Source organism: Lolium rigidum, chromosome 5 (genome assembly GCF_022539505.1).
Source record: "Lolium rigidum isolate FL_2022 chromosome 5, APGP_CSIRO_Lrig_0.1, whole genome shotgun sequence".
Taxonomy (NCBI): domain Eukaryota; kingdom Viridiplantae; phylum Streptophyta; class Magnoliopsida; order Poales; family Poaceae; genus Lolium; species Lolium rigidum.
This window is the reverse complement of record NC_061512.1, coordinates 259,642,365-259,659,997: the sequence shown is the minus strand read 5'-3', so window position 1 is coordinate 259,659,997 and position 17,633 is coordinate 259,642,365. Positions and strand designations below refer to the sequence as shown.

The following is a 17,633-nucleotide window of genomic DNA, read 5'->3' as shown; positions in this document are numbered from 1 at the left end:
TTATTATCCTTTCTAGTAGTGAAATCTGAATCTGTGGATTAATTTCACTGTTCGAAAGAAATCAAATGAACTAGCAAGATAATGCACTTGAAAATAAACTGGGCACAGATAGGTGTGGTGATATGGTTGTGGATTTGGAGGCTCCTAACGGCTTGGTCACCGGAGATAGAGAGAGTAGCAATGTGGTGTGATCGCCCAGCGTAGTCTGGCGGCGCCTATGATCCTCACTATTATCCTGCCTTTCTCCTTCATGCCGGACCATTCTTTGGGACACATTTTCCGAGATTTCTTCTAAATTTCTGAACTTCATTTTATGGAGTATTGCTGTTGCATTGCATCTCAACAACTTGTCTTCTAATTGTTTTTCATCTCCTGATTTAATTGTTTAGGTACTTGGTTGTCATTGATGACATCGGGATGGAGCAATGGGCTGCTATAAATTCCATTTTTCAAGACAATGGCAGAAGCAACAGAATACTACTGACAACGACCATTCAGTCAACAGCTAATATTTGCAGCCATGGCAACGGCTATGTTTACCAACTGAATACACTTGGTGAAGAGGACTCCAAGGAGATAGCTCTTGGGTTACGATCGCCTGAGCTGGAGCAGGGTTCGACGAAGCTGCTGCAGAAATGTGGTGGTCTTCCACTTGCTCTTGTCAGTGTCTCCGATTTCCTTAAAAGTTCAGTTGAGCCTACAGGGGAGCTGTGCGCATACCTATGCCGCAACCTGGGTTCTCATCTGAGAGATAAGCATGGGCATGACAACTTCACAGAACTAAGAAAGGTTTTGATGCATAACTATGACAGTTTGTCTGTGTATGAGATGACCTGCTTGCTATATCTAGGCGTGTTCCCAAACAATCGTCCCCTTAAGAGGAAAGTTCTGATCAGGCGGTGGTTAGCTGAAGGATATGCACGGAGCGATTCTCTTCGCAGCGAAGAGGACATTGCAGATGAGACTTTCAATAGGCTTATTGATCGGAATATCATCCAGTCTATTGATACAAGAAACAATAAGCAAGTCAAGACATGCAAGACTCATGGCATAATGCACGAGTTTGTGCTGTACAAGTCTGTATCGCAGGGGTTCATCGCGACATCTTCTCACGACCATCCAAGACCCTGTGCATATGTTAATAATGCTTGCCACCTCTCTGTCCATGGTGGCAGTTTGACCAATAGTGAGGCATCTGACGAGGATTTGTCTCGTGTTCGGTCTCTGACAGTCTCTGGGAAAGCAGGTGATGCTATTTCTTATGTTCGTAAGTGCAAACTGCTAAGAGTCCTGGATCTGGAGGAATGCAGTGATCTGGAAGACAGTCACCTCAAACACATAGGCAAGCTATGGCATCTGAAATATTTAAGTGTTGGGGGCACTATTGAGAAACTTCCGAGCAGCGTCGAAGGACTGCATTGCTTAGAGACCCTGGATTTAAGGAGAACCAAGATAAAGACATTGCCCGTCGAGGCCATTATGCTTTCCCACCTAGCCCATCTGTTTGGAAAGTTTACAGTTGAGAAAGATGATTTGAAGAGTGCAAGCAAGATGAGCAAAGTAATGAAGTTCTTCTCTGGAAATAAGAGTAACCTGAAGACCTTAGCTGGATTTGTCATCAGTGAGAGGCAAGGGTTTCTGCAACTTATGAGTCATATGAAAAATCTGAGAAAGGTCAAGATATGGTGTGAACCAGTTGCAAATGGTAGTAACTATGTCACTGATCTTTCTGAGGCCATTCAGAAATTCACCAAGGTTCCCATGGACAGTGTAGGTTCTCGTTCTCTTTCACTTGAATCAGAAGAATGTTCAGAAGACTTCCTGAGTTTGCTTGATTTTGAGCCATGCCCCGAAGGTTCCAAATATGATATAAGGTCACTGAAGCTACATGGCAAGCTACTCCAGTTACCACCATTTGTTACCTTGCTGGCATGCCTCACTGAACTGTCTATTTCGTCATCTACTCTGACACGGAATCTTCTATCTTCTCTGATCAATTTGCGCAACCTGCTTTACCTCAAGCTGATAACCAATCAGCTTGAGAATTTTGAAATGAGAAAAGGGGCATTCCCAAGCCTGCGGCGTCTGTGTTTTGTAGTGCGAAGTCTTGATTCACCTCTGCCAGTAATCGAACCAGGAGCTCTTCCAAACCTTGTCTCACTCCAACTTCTCTGCCCCGGTCTAGTTGGTCTTTCTGGCATCCAAATTAGACACCTGAGACATCTTAAGGATGTCACAATTGACCCTGCAGTGTCTGACCAAACAAGAACAGATTGGGAAGAAGCAACAAAGAACCACCCGAATAGGCCAAGACTCTTGTTGTTCAAAAATGGTGACCCAATGGAAAGCGAGGAACCAGGGCATGAAGAAGCTTCTGCCATGAGAGAAAAACGGAGAATATGCGTAGTGCAACCATGTTCGGATTTAGATTCTGGTCTCAAGAAGATGCGTCTTTCAGAGTCTTCTTCACGGCTTCAAGTGATCGTCCATTCGAACTCCTCTATGCAGTTATGAATCCGTTCACTGAGGGAGCAACCCGACCATCTTGGTATGCTGTAGAGGTCATATTTATATATCATCATGTTGCATGTAAACACAGCCAGAAGAGCAAAATATGTGTAGTCCAACCAAGTTTGGGTAAGGACTGGATTCTAATATCAAAGAATATGAGACTTCAAAGAGTCTTCTTCGTGATCTCAATTGATTGTCCATCCAGTGTTGTTAAAGGGCAGATGCCGATTGCTAATGCCATTGAATTCCTCCACACATCTTAGTATGCTGTCGGACTCATCTATACGTCATCATGATAGTGCTACTTCAAGCAAACGGCTGTGTAAATGAGCTTGGTCTCTTGAATCAGAGAGAGATGAAATGATAAGCTGTTGGTGTATTGTATGGTCTGTAGTTCCAAAACATTTCGTACCTCGTGCAACAAGGTATGTATCCTTAATTCCTTGTCTACATGCTAGTGCTTTTCTATTGTTAAAAATATCACCATGTTGCAAACTGCAAGATAATCTTTGTTTCTGTGTCCATTTCTACCACTTGCAACTGTATATTCACATCATGCTACAAACAAAACAGGGCTAAAGCTAGCAATACAGCGGCAGTTCTTCAGAAGCTAACAAACAACCACTTGCTGGTTAAGATCTACATATGGTGCCACCACACAGCCATCAGAGCTGCATGGCCTCACAATGGAGCTCATGAACGCCTTCACGACCTCAGTGGAGGCATCTTTCCGGAGCAAGGAGATGGCGTACTCCATGACCGCGGAATCACAGGGCAGTGTGATCCTCCCATCTTTGCTGCCCACAAAGCCAAACTCCTCCTGAGACATCCTCAGGAACTCGCCGAAGACCACCGTGCCTAGGTACGCCAGCGGCACCTCAAACCGTGCCCCATTGGCAGTGTACACCACAAAGTGGCCCTTCATCGCCACCGATGATGCTGTGCAGCGCTCATCGTAGGCTGCTCCTTTCGCTGCTACCGCTGTCCGGGTGAGCCTCTTCCTCCCCATGGCCGCAATCCTCTGCCACTTCTTTGCCATCTGAGCAAGTCTCTTGGGACTAACCATGGTTTGTTTCGCTACTCCTTTCTTGGCTAGGTGTAGTGGTGCTGCTTTAGCTTGTGTTTTGTGGATGAACTGATGAGGGGATGGTGGTGCTAGCCTGATGGATTTATATGCGAGGGACTGAGGGAGAATGAGAAGGGAACCATTCAGTTTAGGTGCAGCTATCATGACAAGTTGGCAAGGGACATGGCCATGAGCGCAGAACATGTAATGCTGCAAGTGCAGGGCAAGCAACGTGATCTTGATTTGATCTCTCTGGGGCCATCAGTTTGCCACTTGTTGGGAACTGTACTAGCAGTGTCTTGTGTGTTGTTGGACAATCCGTTGTGCTGCCATACTCACCTGCTTTTCTTTTTTCTTTTTTCTTTTTTCTTTTTTCTTTTTTCTTTTTGAGAATAACTCACCTGAGGCATATGGCTGACTGATGATGGTTCATTTCTGATATTTTGGGTTATTGATTAATCATATCCCAGTGAAAGGATATATGCAGAGTGGCCCCTAGGATGAAGATATCTAGTCTAACCTCATGTCTGTGACAGAGTGTTGATGAAAAAGCAGATTAAATCTCTTCAGTTGCCCAAACACCTAGATACAAGATTATTATCAAGTGAGGGACCACATTCATCAGTTGATACTGGAAATGGCCATGTTTATCTTCATTTTTTTATGTAGGAGCAGAGGTGGAGATCTACTATCTTACATGTTTCAGCATGGACTCTTTTACATGATTTATTAAAAAAAGTGAAAAATGAGAGAGAGTAAGTTTTGACTGATTAGAACAAGATTTGATGCGAGCGATTAAGATACCAATCATTCCTGCGAAGTTGGATTTGGCCAATTGGCCTTCCTTCCATGTCATTTTGGCAAATCAGTACCACGTTCCTCTTCGAATCTTTGGTGTACTTTTTTTATATATTTCACAGAATTGATTATACGTGAGGGAAAATAGAGATCAACTCCCGAACCATGCATACTGTGATATTTCGTGAACTCAAATGATTATGGATTCACACCATTATGCAATTGAGCCTTACCTTAACTTATCACATCCATTGCTACAGAACTCAGCGTTCAGGAGTCTCAACTCTGCTGTGGAAAAAAGAAAATATATTCTGTCTCCATATGAAACTACATATTTACATCATCCTAAATAATGGATAAGAGCTTAAGAAGTCTTAAAAGGTCTCTTTGTGGACTTCAGAAACTAGAAACAGCTGATCTAACTCCCATGGATACCTCCGTGCTCCTATCCTGGTGGCAAGTCCTGACCACAGAGCTCAGGAGAGCCCTCTCAACCTCTTCCGATGCGTTCCTTCTAAGCAGGCACAGGACGTACTTCATCACCGCCGCATCGCACGGCAGGGTGATCCTTCCGTCGCTCGCGAAGCCGAACTCATCGTGGGACATACTCAGGAGCTCGCCGATGATCGCTGTGCCAAGGTATGCCAGCGGCACCTCGAAGCGCGCTCCGTCGGCAGTGTACACCACGCAGTGGCCCTTCACTGCCACCGAAGACGATGGCGACGTTGCGCAGCACTCGTTAGCGGCTCTCGCTGTCGTTGTCCGGGTGAGCCTCTTCCTCCCCATGCCCGCCACGCTCTGCCACTTCTCGGCCATCTGAGCAAGTCTCTTTGAACTCACCATGGTGTTCAGAGAGTTCAGAGTCTTGTGTGTCAGGTATTCAGCTGGCTAGGTAGATGTGGTGGTTTGGTTGTGGATGGAGGCTGTGGTTCTAAGCTGATGGATGTATATATAGGTGAGGGGGGAGAAAGGAGGGCAGTACATGCAGTCTAGGTGCGGCGACGCTATCATGGGTGACAAGTTGGCAAGGGACATGGCCTTGAGATCTGAACATACCGTGCTAACTGCAAGTGTAAGGCCATGATATCGATGTGATCTTTGATTCAATCTCTCTGGGGCCAACCTATTTGCCTGTTGTCGGGGGTGACTGGAGAGATCAAAGCAGAGTGTGTTGCCATACTGTCCGGCCTGCTTAATGGCTGATGATAGCACGCGTGTTACATCAGAGCTACCCATTGATCGTTTTAGTTGCTTAGGATCATCACGCACGTTGTGACAGATTAACATGTGGCCCACATGCCGCTTCTCCTCCTCTGAACCGCTCAGTGTGGCAATGGCTGCAAGCCAGTGATGTGCAAGCTGGGATGCATGCATCCATGGTTCATCCGTTTGGGTTGCATGCTACGTGCTCATAGCATTGCCACGCTCAAAAAGTCACAGGTGAATGCATGCACTTGACCAAGCCTCAAAGCTCTCTACAGAACATGCATGTTCCCCTATACAAGTTCTGTACAGAGAACGGCAGCATCCTTAGAGAGGTTTTTTCCTCTTCTGGATCATCTATATTCAAAGTCATGTATGAGAATATCAACTATAACTGGAAGATCACGTTGCACAATACAATGCATTGCATTGCAGTTGAGTAGTAAACACAACACACATCTGATTCAGCATGGAAATGCGAGGTGCCACTTTCAGAGGAAACAAAGGTGGCTTCACAAATCACAGTAGGTTTTGTTCTGGTCATGTACTCAAGTACTCGAGTACCTAATAGATATGAGATGCAACAGGGAGAAGCCACCATGCGAGACACGGAAACCTAAACAGATCATGTGCTAGACCAGCACAAGTTCCCAACTGAATGTGTAGAAAAGTGTAGACTGTAAGGAGCATAAACAATTGCATATCATGACTCACGTAAGGATCCATGAACAACTGTTAGACATGACATCTCCATCTCAGGGGCCACTCTATATACTTCTTATCATTAGGTTATCATCAACATCCAAATAACCAATTGGTTTCTCGTTGGGCAATCACAAGCAGAAATGGACCCAATTTACAGGTGGTCCTCTGTTTTGGCCACAACTTGAAACATGTGAGTATGGAAGAAAATTGTAATGTCCAAGGCTGCAAAATCACACTGCTAGTATCAGTCGATAGTCTCCAACAAGTGGCAGACTGATGGCCCCAGGAAAATCAAATCAAATCAAGATCGCATTAATTGCTTGTCTATGCACTCTTGCAGCATTACATGTTCTGAGTTCATGCCTCTGTCGTCCCTTGCCAACTTGTCATGAGATATTGATCAGCTGCACCTACACTGCATGATGCGTCTCCCCCTCCCCGCCTATAAATCTACCAGCTTAGCATACCATCTCATCATCATTTCATTCACAAGCCAACCACTACAAAACCTAGCTGAGTACTTACTACCACCTGAGGCAAGAGTTTTTCTGAAATTTGTGCCAACAAAGAAAGAGAAGCTACCATGGTCAATGCCAAGAAGCTTGCTCAATTGGCAAAGAAGTGGCAGAGGATGGCGGCCATGGGGAGGAAGAGGATCACCCAGACTACGACGGCAAAAAGAGCCGCTGAGGAGTGCCACACGACAATCTCAGTACCGGTGAAGGGACACTGCGTATTGTACACCGCCGATGGGGTCCGGTTCGAGGTGCCATTGGCATACCTCAGCAATGCGGTCTTCAGTGAGCTCCTGAGGATGTCTCATGAGGAGTTCGGATTCTCAGGCAGCGACAATGGCCGTATCACGCTGCCATGTGACGCCGCAGTCATGGAGTACGCCATGTGCTTGCTCAGGAGAGATGCCTCCATGGAAGTTGTGAAGGCATTCCTGAGCTCCATTGTGAGGCCGTGTCGTTTTGATTGTGGCCTGATGGCATCATCTGTAGTGCTTAGCCAGCATGTACGCGTTTGTTAACTTCTGAAGAATGGCAGCTAGCTAGGATCTTGTTCTAGATACCATTTATGTTCAATCGGAGATGTAAATATGGGGTTGGTAGATTTGAAATGGAACAAAGATTCGTGATGAAATTTGCAATCTTTTTAGTCATAAAAAATATGGAGTTCAACCGTTTATTGCAGAGTCCGTATATAGTCACTGAGCTTCAGTAACACAGCTATATTTGTGTGTTAACACATTGCTTTGAAACTATAACTAATCTGTGCTGCTATTTTGTGAAATATAAAACGACGCCAGAGCTTTCGTATAATTGAAGAGAAAAGCAAAGGGTGATACATTCGAGTATGCATGCCACATAAGTTTTACACATGTTAGCATCTTGGAATTAGATGAAAGAAAAACTTCTACTAAACAAAAAACTCAGCTAAATAAATAGGGGACCCTGGAAAATTTAGCAACTGAATGAGACCTAATTACCAAAACATTGAATCCTCCTAAATAAGTATTACCATTTTCGTCAGGAATTAAATTAAAGAATATACCTTTGAAAACATACTATATTTTTTTTACAACTGACTTAAAGTCGAAATGGGGGAAACAATAATGAACTGGAGACCACGTGAGATGCTAAAGAAAGAATGACCTCTGTTGGGCAAGTGGATTTAGGCAAACGCATGCATCTAGGACGAGTTTGGTTGCTCGGAAAGTCGTACCCCGGCTCCAGGGATGCAAAAATCGTGAGATTGGAAGGCAACCGTGTTCCTTGTTATTGGTTCGCATGAACTTTAAAGCAGGGTCGGGACAGGCCCGCTAGGCATGCTCGATTGGTCCGTTGTCGCCGGGACGCACCGGCGGGTGCAAAAGGAGGGAAGTTGAGCGCGCGGGGTGAGCACATGGGTGTCGAGGGAGATGGAGGGAGGGGAAATTTGGCCAGCCGATATGGCACGGAAAGTAGGCTCACCGCCCACATAGGGGGTCACCTCCGCCGGAGAAGACAACATTCCCCATTTTCCCTCTCGGACAACGAAGGCGGCGGTGGCGTTTAAGATCTGCGGCACCAGCAGGTCGTACTAGGCAGATCGGCCTCACCGACTCCCCTGGGAAGCGGGGTTCGCAGATTTGCGGCGGCGGCGACCTCGCTTGGTGTCGGGCACCATCTTTTCCCGTCATCTCCACCGACGGTACCATGGCGCCGCCTTCAAGCAAGGTTGTAAGCACCTCTAACCCTCTACCGGCCGAAACCATTAGAACTTAAGCCAATTTTCCGTTACTTAGCTGAATTTTCCGTTCTCTGTATGCAACACCGAATAAATTATGACGAACAGTAGAAGATTTGCATTCACGCGACTACGCTCATAGCTGTGATTCATGCCTAAATGTTTGTGCTGTTAGAGCGAGCAACTCGTTGCAATGCCATATCGGTTTTCACCTATGGTCCACTCGTTCGAACATGACAAAAAGCGGATGAATAATCTGAACTACACCTATAACAACAACGATGTAGAGGCTGCTGAGGATGAAAAGGGTCCCTTTAACAACCTGGTGAACACATTCAGGGCTAGGGTTTGCTCAAAGATAGCATCCACTACTGTATCAAAGAGCAAGTGGCAATGTCTCTTCATGTTCTTGGACATAACCAGAGATTCTGAGTAATTCACAACACAGGGAGGAGATCCACTGAAACAATATCTCGCTATTTCAAGCAAGTCTTGTATGCTATTAGGAAGCTCATAGAAGATATGATCAAGACGCCATATGCCCGCACTCCCACCAAGATCAAAGACAGCTACCGATGGTTTCCATATTTCAAAGTGAGCAAGCGAACATCATTGTGCATAACACTGTTCTACTTCAGCAAGCCCTCACAAGTTGCTAATTTTCATGTCAGGATTGCATTGGTGCGATTGATGACACTCATGTAACTACAAGAGTGCCAAGAAGCGAGATGTCGCATGCATACATGGAGAGGAAATACTACACAAGCCAAGATGTGTTGGTAGCTGTTGATTTTGATATGAGGTTCATGTATGTTCTAGTAGGATGAGAAGGATAAGCCCATGATGCAACGATTAACATCTTGGAGAGACATGATGGCCTCCAAGTCCCACAGGGTAAGTTTTTTTTTTTTTTGGAGCAACCGGCAGGAGCACTGCCTTTTCATTAAGCAAGAGGGAAAAACAAACCAATATGTACATAGAAGGGCATATTTAGATTATGGTGGGAATATGCCCCAGAAAACCACCCTAGAAAAACTGACAAAAAGAAAAAACTAGTCTGGCTCGGCCGGGATAGCCGGCCCGAAGCCGTTGATGGCACGGTCCCGCTGAAGAATGTCTTCCCTCGTGATATCAACCACCTCCAGATAGGTGAGGCGGCGCGCGGTGAAGATGCGCCGGTTTCGTTCCTTCCAAGCATTCCAAAGAACATAGAGGAACCGACCGCTGATACGTTTCTGCTCCTTGTTAGTCTTTCCGATGATCATAGCATCCCACCACTCCGAGGTCGAGTGGTATTCATGGCGAATATCAGTGTTGTCATCGTTGTCCCAGAACTTCATCTGATTCCAAATGGCCATGGTGAAGGGGCAGTCCTTGCAAAGATGTTCGGCAGTCTCAGGAGCTCGGAGGCAAAGAGGGCAAAGAGGATTATGGGGCCATCCCCTAATGGCGAGCATATCCGCAGTGAGCAGCTTTCCGTGAAGAGCAAGCCAGCCAAAAAGTTTGCATTTCGGCTCGGCGTGGGCTTCCCATATTTTCTTGGCGACGAATCTGGCATGTCCACCGAAGAACTGAGCATTGTAAGCAGAGCTGGCCGTGTACGTCCCTTCGGTAGTGAGAGTCCAGGAGATGGAGTCCGTTTGCTCAGGGACAAGGGTGATGGTGTGGATGATGTCCCAAAGCTCCAAGTATTGTGCCAACTGGGTAGGTGTGCTAATGTTGATGACGGAGCGGATCCAATTGTAGTCGCTAAGCTCTTTGGCAACCGTGCGGTTTTTGCGGGATGCAATCTTGAAGAGGTCAGGCGCCCAAAGCGAAAGGGGGCCCCACCCGCACCAGTTATCATGCCAGAAGGATGTCGCCTTCCCATTTCCCACGGTGATCTTGGTGGAAGCCCTGAAAAGCGCCATGTCGGCATCGTCACAGGGAAGCTTCGATCCAGCCCACGTGCGCTCAGGGTCGGTCCATTGCAGCCAAGGCCAACGCAGCCTCAGAGCGCGTCCAGATCGCTCAATGTCTGGCATTCCCAGGCCCCCAAGGGTCTTCGATCTGCACACCGTTTTCCAGTTAACGAGGGCTTTCCCCTGGGCCGCGTGCTCGCCCTCCTCCCCCGCCCAAACGAAGGTCCTAGCAATCTTGTTGATCCTGTCCCGAGCCCATTTAGGCAGCGGAATGGCCGTGGCGTGGTAGATACCGGTAGCCATGAGCACTGCTTTAGCGAGGATGACCCTTCCAGGCCGCGCAAGGTTCTTCCCAATCCACCCCGGCAGCTTTCCAGCGATCTTGTCAATGAGGGGCTGCAGATCTACCTTCCGAAGGCGTCGAAAGTGGAGAGGTAGACCCAGGTACTTGCCAGGGAAGCTGGCAATCTTTGCCGGGAAGTCGGCGAGGATGTCGACAAGGTCAGTATCGTCACATCGAACCGGGAAGATCTCCGTCTTCGTCATGTTGGTGACAAGCCCACTAGCTTTTCCGAAACAGTCCGAGATGGAAGAGACGGCTCCGAGTTCTTCCTTGCGGGGGTTCACGAAGATCCCAGCGTCGTCAGCATAGAGTGAGATCCGACATGTAGTGGTCCTAGAACGTATGGGAGTCAGGATGCCCTATTGCGTGGCAAGGGAGAGGATGCGCTGAAGGGGGTCAATCGCCAGGATGAAGAGCATGGGGGAGAGCGGGTCCCCCTGACGAAGACCACGGGCGTGCCAAAGGGGGTGCCAGGCTCGCCGTTGAGAAGCACCCCGGACGTGGCGGAAGCCAAGGACAGGCATATCCAATCCCTCCAGATTTGGCCAAAACCCAGAGCCGCGAGGACCTCGAGGAGATAAGCCCAGCCCACAGAGTCAAAGGCCTTCGAGATATCCAACTTTAGGAAAAGGCTCGGGGTGTTGGCAGAATGTAGCTCCCTGATGAGGTTCTGGACGTGCAGGAAGTTATCGTGGATGCTTCGCTTCTTCACAAAGGCGCTCTGACATTTGGAGACAATGTCCGGGAGACAAGGCGCAAGGCGATTGGCCAGCAGCTTGGAGAAGATCTTGGAGAGGCTATGAATAAGACTTATGGGTCTGTAATCACCCACCGCCAAAGCTTCAGATTTCTTCGGGATGAGGATGATGTTAGCGGAATTCACAAGGCTGGCGCATCCGTCCCGGAGATGAGACATCTGGATAATAGCTGCGATGATGTCTTGTTTAATGATCTCCCAACAGTTCTTGAAGAATGCACCTATGAAGCCATCGGGACTCCGGCGCCTTTACCGAGGGTAAGGAGAAAACCGCGTCTTTAATCTCGGTCTCGCCGAAAGCAGACATCCAAATCTGAGAGATCATGAGGTGTGTAGCCCAGGCTCCCCCAATGAAGGCTAAGTAGCCTGGGAGCTTTTTTCCCGAGGTGTCCTTTGAAGTGGTTCAGCAGCAGCTCTTCTTTGTCTTTGTTCGTGATCGCAGTGCCCCCGGCCGAAACGAGGGACTGAATGTGTACCTTTCTTCTACGTCCATTGGCCCTCACATGGAAAAACTTCGTGTTTGCATCGCCAAGACGGATCCAGGTTAGGTGAGAGCGCTGTTGCAGCTTGATCTTCTGGATAGAAAGAAGGCCTAGGTATGAACATTTGAGCTGACGCCGCAAGGCGCGTTCCTCCTCAGAGAGCGGCCTGGCCTCCTCCGCTTGGTCCAGACGCAGGATAATCTCTTTTGCAGTGGAAATCTGTATCCTCAGGTCGCCGATGCATTGTCTTTGCCATCGCTTCAGAGCCTTGGCCGTGCGAGCAAGCTTGATGTGGACGCGACGGATTGGGTCGGTGGCCAAAATATCCTTGTTCCAGTGCCTCGAAACCGTTTCTTTAAACCCCCGCAGACGAAGCCAAAATTCTTCGAACTTGAAGGAGTGCTTCCTTGCCGAGCTGACGCAGCCCCGGAGCGAAGAGGCGCGTGGTCGGAGCAGGCGGAGGTAACGGCCTGGAGGTAGGCATCCGGGAAGAGGGTGTCCCATTCAGCAGTGCAGAAAACATGATCAATCTTGGTAAGCACCGGGTCCGCTTGAGCATTCGACCAAGTGAAGCGCCGTCCGTCCATCCGCATATCTTTCAAGACAAGAAAATCCCTCGCCGCCCTAAATTTTCCGATCAGCCGGCGATTGATGTTGAGGTTGTTCTTATCAGATGCTTTCGTGATGAGGTTGAAGTCGCCAAGAAGTAGCCATGCATCCTGGATGATCGCCTTAAGGTCCTTAAGCTCCTCAAGGAACATCAGCTTTTCGCTCTCGCCCTGAGGCCCGTAGACACATGTGATGGACCACGTGGTTCCTTCACTAAGCATGGTGATCGACGCTGATAGAGTGTTTGCGGTGACATGGACGTCCGAAAGGGTGAAAAAAGCGTCCGAAACCGAGAGGATCATCCCTCCCGACGTGCCGATAGCAGGGAGGAAGGCGTAGTTAGCCGTGAAGCTAGGTCCGAGGGTGGCGGAGATTAACGCATCGTCGACTTGGTCAAGTTTAGTTTCTTGCAGGCACACTATCGAAGCGTGAGTGTCCCGGATAAGGTCACGGACAGCATCTCGACGAACTTTATTGTTGAGGCCGCGCGGGTTCCAGTTGAAGATGTTGACATTCTTTTGCGACATTATGGGAACAAGGCATTCACGTTGTAGCAAAGCAGGATGGAGCAAAGCGAGTAGTCGTGGGCGACGGTATAGACGAATCTGAAGACACGCATTCTTTTGCCGCTGAAATCCAACGAAGTGAAGCAAGTGTAGCCATGGTCGATGACAAAGAAGAGGTCGATGCCGTGTAGACTTTCAGCGAAGGTACGAAGCAGCAGTCTAAGCTTACAGACAGAAGTGCATGGAAATAAAAACTTGCTGGCGCAGCAGCTTAGGTGAATAAAAACAACCCATAGTCTCAAAGCACGGGGCACGTGCCCAGGGAAGCTGCCGAAATTGGCTCTAAACATCAGGAGCGTTGATCACGATTGCAGCAGATGGCGGCGCGGTTTTCTTCTTCTTCATCTTCTTAACTTGCTTGACGAGAGCTTCCAGGGCATGTATGGCAGAGGAGGCTAGCGGGGCGTTGATGAAGAGCTGTTGGTAAGCCTTTTGGCGACGTCGTCGGAGCGAGAAGACCGGATACACGCGCGATCAACTCCTGGATGGCCTCGGCGCCGTCGGTGATCAAGCGAGACTTCTTCTTCATAGCGAGGCGTCCGCTGCGCCGGGGTGAGGCAAGCGGGAGGGCTCTCTTTTTCTTCTTTTTCGTCGAGGGAGTGCCCATGAGGGGCTGCTGCACCGGAACAGCGACGTGGTCGATGAAGCTGAGCAGCTTGGCAGCCGCGACATCAGCGGCCGGCGTGACGGAGATGCCAGTGGACGGCGTGGCGCTGGCATGGGCGGTGACCACGGTCGTGGTTGTTGCCCCCGGCGTGGAAGAAGCCAGAGGATGGCCACAGCCAGGTCCAGCAAGAGGCGAGGCTGGCTGGGAGGAGAACGGTGGCGAGCCCGTCCCACCGCAGCCGGTGACCAGCGTGGCCGGAGACCGATCCGGAGAGGCGTTCAGACGGTAATCAGAGGCCAGCGGAGGGAGGCTGGCCGCCGCGTCGTTCCAGGCTTCAGTCCCGGCGGAGATATCCATCTGAGCAAATAGTGTGACGGTGTCAGCAAGCGGCGCGTCGTGGTGGTTCGTACCTGGGGCTGCCGGGCATGTCCAGGCCATGTCCATGCCGCCGACGTCATCGTCCCCAACAAAAGACGCGGCCGGCGTAGGCAGGGGCGTGGGCGAGCCCCTCTTCAGCTTGTCCATGTCCATCAGGCCCTCAAGGAAGGCGGAGGCACGTGCGTTCCAGCTCCGCAGCGCCTCCGATTCGGCGAGGATAGGCTTGACCGCGTCGCTCAGGCAAGTGAGCAGGTCAGCGCGGAGCAGGGCGCCTGCTCAGCGATCAACTCGTGCAGCGCCAGAGCCGGGGGGGGGCGTTGGCCATGGCGGAGTCGCAGGTCGGCAGAGCCTGAGAGTGCGCCAAGTCTCGCCGCCGGCCGTGGCCACCGTCAGCAGCATCACGGCGGCGCGGGGAGCGCGTGCGGTCGCGGCAGATGATCCCCTCGGTGTCGCGCCGCTCTCCCAGTCCGCGGCGCTCGCGGCGGGCAGCACCATCCCTGTCGTGGTCGTCGTCCCTGTCGTTGCGCCGGGAGGGGAGGAAGCGCGGGTGATCATCACCCCTGGCACGCCTCTCCCTATGGGCAAGAGCAGCAGCCCGCAGAGTCTCCTCATCGTCCTCATTCTGCAGGGGCACCGGTGGCATGCCATCGACGGTGAGGTAGTGCCACTCGAAGGAGACCGGCGTTGGCTTGAAAGCGCCAGCGTCGTTGCTGGAGCCGAAGAAGTCCAGCGGCGCCATGGAGTAGTCCTCCATCTGATCGAGGTGGACGATGACGCGGAAGGTGGCGCCGCGCTTGCTGCCCGTAGGACGGACCTCGTGGACGAACACCTCGGAGGCAGGGCCACCACAGCCGCGGCTGGTGAAGGTGAGCCAGACCACTTTAGGGATGGCGCTCGGATTGGCGGTCCAGGCCCAGCAGTCAAGCGAGCGGGCGTTCGTGAGGAGCGCCGAGCTGTCCTCGAGGCGGTCGAAGGAGCATCGGCGCGCGATAATCCGTTCGGCGACGTACGGCGTGAGGCCGTAAGCGGGCACACCTTCCAGGCAAAGGCGCACACGGTACGACATGGAGGCGCCGAAAGCGTGCTCGAGGGGCCTCCAGGGACGGAGTTGCAGCAGAGCGCCGTCAGCCTTGATGCGGCCCTGCTTGAGCACCTCCGAGCAGTGTGCCTTATGCACAAACTTGAGCAAGAACTGGACAGGTTGATGAGGGCAGACGGTGAGCTCGCTGTGGCTGAGGTGGAACCTTTTTCTGATGGCGCGGTCGATGGCGATGGGCGGGACCTTGCGGTTGCCGTTGATGACCCAGGCGATGGCGGCAGTAGCTTCCCACTCCTTGATGTCTTGGTCGATCTCGAAGGAGGTGGCGATGATGACCGTGTCCTCGTCCGGCCTGGTGGCCGTGGAGCCGATTCCCGACTGAGCCATGGGAGGGGGCGGCGGCAGCAGCAGCAACGGCCCAGGGGCGGCCGCAGGTACCACAGCAGGGGTTGGCCTGGTACGCTGGCCGGCAACCTCTGCCCAGGACCGAGCCCCAGGAGCGAGAGGAGACGAGGGGGGCGGCCGGGCCTGGAGACGATGGCTTGAAGTCTTGGCTGCCCGAAGCGCTTGACGAAGGTGGCAGTGTCGCTCCTTGTGGCCGGAGAGGTTGCAAGACAAGCAACGAATTTTGTCCCTGCAAGCGGAGGCGAGGTGGTGGTGAGCGGGTGCAAGACAGCGTGCGCAGCGTCCCTCGGTGCGGCTTTTGAAGCGGAGGGCGGCAGCTGCGGCCTGGGACTCGCGCGTCGAGGGGGAGGTCGCACCGGTGCAGGGCCGGCTTGAATGCGCGTCCCGTCGCGGACGGCGCCGTTCGGGCACAGCAATCCATCCCGCTTCAGCCGGGGCATGGGGCGCCGCAGCTGGAGGGGACGTGCCTTGAAGAGGCGTCGTACTTGGGTAGCTGGGTGGCTTGACGATGAGGGAGCGGAGGGCGGGAGCAGCAGGAGCAGTAATGGCGTCCATCTCCTCCTCCGCATTGAAGACGAGGGTCCCACCACGTCCAACAGGGGACGTAGCGCGGCGAGGAAAGGAGGCAGCAGGGGAATCCGGGACCCCCTCACCATCGGAGACGGCGGGGCTGTTCGAGCGAGGCGGCGTGGAAGCTGGCGGCGTTGGCACCTGATCCAGATCTGGAGTGGAGACCAGCTTGGACGCGCGGAGGAGGCAGCGTCGCTCCTCCGAGAGGAACCAGGGAGCCTGCGGAGTCAGGCGCGTCGGCAGGGTGGGAGGGGAGGGGTTGGAGCTGGGTGGGTGGGGCTGGGGAACGGCCGGCGGCGGGGATGGTGGGAGGGGCGGCGCGGTCGCCTTACCTGGGAGCATCTCACTCAGCTCCTTTGGCTGGTTTTAAGCATCTGAGCTTTTCCACAGGGTAAGTTCTACCTTGCTCATGCCGGAAACAACACTGAGGTGGGCCTCCTTGAACCCTTCGTCAGTACGGACACCGGATCTGATGATATCCCACATCTTCTCTACCACGAAGGAGGATTGGAATGGTAGACACCATGGCGCCCTTTATCTGCGCACCGTGGACTTAATTTGCGCGCTTCGCGAGCATCATGCAGCTCTTGCTCCTGCCTGGCCTTAGCAAGGTTCAGGGCAACCTTCAATGCCATGATTCTAACAAGGCTATGCACATTAATCCGAATTGCACATATTGAGGCTTCTTAGAACTCTAAGCCACCTCCACATTCATAGAGTTCTCACCCACGTGAGCTTGAGAATCGTCGACAAAAGAAAGGATCTGCGAGTCCTCAAAGGGGACAAGAGCCTAGCTAATAAAATCCTGGCGCAACGAGTCCTACATTTACCAAGAATCTACAAACTAATTAAATGATGGTACAATCGACGTAATACAAGATCATAAGCCTATATAAAACTAGATCAAGGCATAGAAACAACTAGATCATATGAGACTACGATTGCACAATATAGGAAACCAACATGATAGAACAAGACAAACCATGCTTGCTGAGGTAAAGGATCAAAGAACTAACAGTGTAATGCCACGAATCGAACCTACAAGCCTACATCGCTGACAGATCTAACCTAAAGTGGCTAGATATCTAACCCTAACCACATAGAGGTGAAGAAGAAGTCATGGTGATGTTACTCACAGTCATCGCTCGAGGTGGACGAAGGAGTGGAGAGTTAGATGAAGTTGTCGGAGTCACCCCGCCGCCATAGCTGTCGACACAGCCTACTTACCTTGCTTGCAGACCGGAGAAGAGTGCTGGAAGGGGGAAATGGTGGTTTCAAAATCTGCGGTGATAGGAGGGGGTAGAAATAAGGGGGCGGTCTCGGTAGAAGGTGACAAAATCCTCCCGCCCCCTTTTTCGCTTGTGTGCGGGAGCTCGCGCCATCTCCCTGGTCGGACCAAAGCGTGCCGGCGTTGACATCTTTTGGATGTTGGGAGCCAGCGACAAGGTTGGCTCCGGGAAA

General features: G+C 51.1%; 4 protein-coding genes across 4 annotated transcripts in view; 2 read left to right on the top strand and 2 right to left on the bottom strand.

The window, feature by feature from the left end:
- LOC124657530 (disease resistance protein RGA4-like) overlaps positions 1-4,096 on the top strand; it is a 6,463-nt gene extending 2,367 nt beyond the window's left edge. The window contains exons 5-7 of the mRNA XM_047196068.1: positions 390-2,936; positions 3,085-3,500; positions 3,608-4,096. Of these exons, the coding sequence (XP_047052024.1) occupies positions 390-2,514 (2,125 nt within the window). The 3' untranslated portion in view covers positions 2,515-2,936; positions 3,085-3,500; positions 3,608-4,096. The remainder of the gene's footprint in view (positions 1-389; positions 2,937-3,084; positions 3,501-3,607) is intronic.
- Positions 2,894-3,634, bottom strand: LOC124652395 (auxin-responsive protein SAUR36-like). Its single transcript, XM_047191410.1, has one exon. The coding sequence runs from the start codon at positions 3,575-3,577 to the stop codon at positions 3,122-3,124; it is 456 nt and encodes a 151-aa protein (XP_047047366.1). The 5' UTR covers positions 3,578-3,634; the 3' UTR covers positions 2,894-3,121.
- Positions 4,097-4,771: 675 nt separating the features above from the next.
- Positions 4,772-5,218, bottom strand: LOC124657529 (auxin-responsive protein SAUR36-like). The gene has a single exon (XM_047196067.1). The coding sequence runs from the start codon at positions 5,216-5,218 to the stop codon at positions 4,772-4,774; it is 447 nt and encodes a 148-aa protein (XP_047052023.1).
- Positions 5,219-6,834: 1,616 nt separating this feature from the next.
- Positions 6,835-7,370, top strand: LOC124658477 (auxin-responsive protein SAUR36-like). Its single transcript, XM_047196802.1, has one exon. It carries the CDS (start codon positions 6,867-6,869, stop codon positions 7,314-7,316), a length of 450 nt encoding a protein of 149 aa, XP_047052758.1. The 5' UTR covers positions 6,835-6,866; the 3' UTR covers positions 7,317-7,370.
- The last annotated feature ends 10,263 nt before the right edge of the window (positions 7,371-17,633 follow it).

What these genes read in the sequence shown, in the direction of transcription:
- LOC124652395 (XM_047191410.1), bottom strand. Translation starts at nt 3,577, where the DNA reads ATGGTTAGTCCCAAGAGACTTGCTCAGATGGCAAAGAAGTGGCAGAGG.
- LOC124657529 (XM_047196067.1), bottom strand. Translation starts at nt 5,218, where the DNA reads ATGGTGAGTTCAAAGAGACTTGCTCAGATGGCCGAGAAGTGGCAGAGC.
- LOC124658477 (XM_047196802.1), top strand. Translation starts at nt 6,867, where the DNA reads ATGGTCAATGCCAAGAAGCTTGCTCAATTGGCAAAGAAGTGGCAGAGG.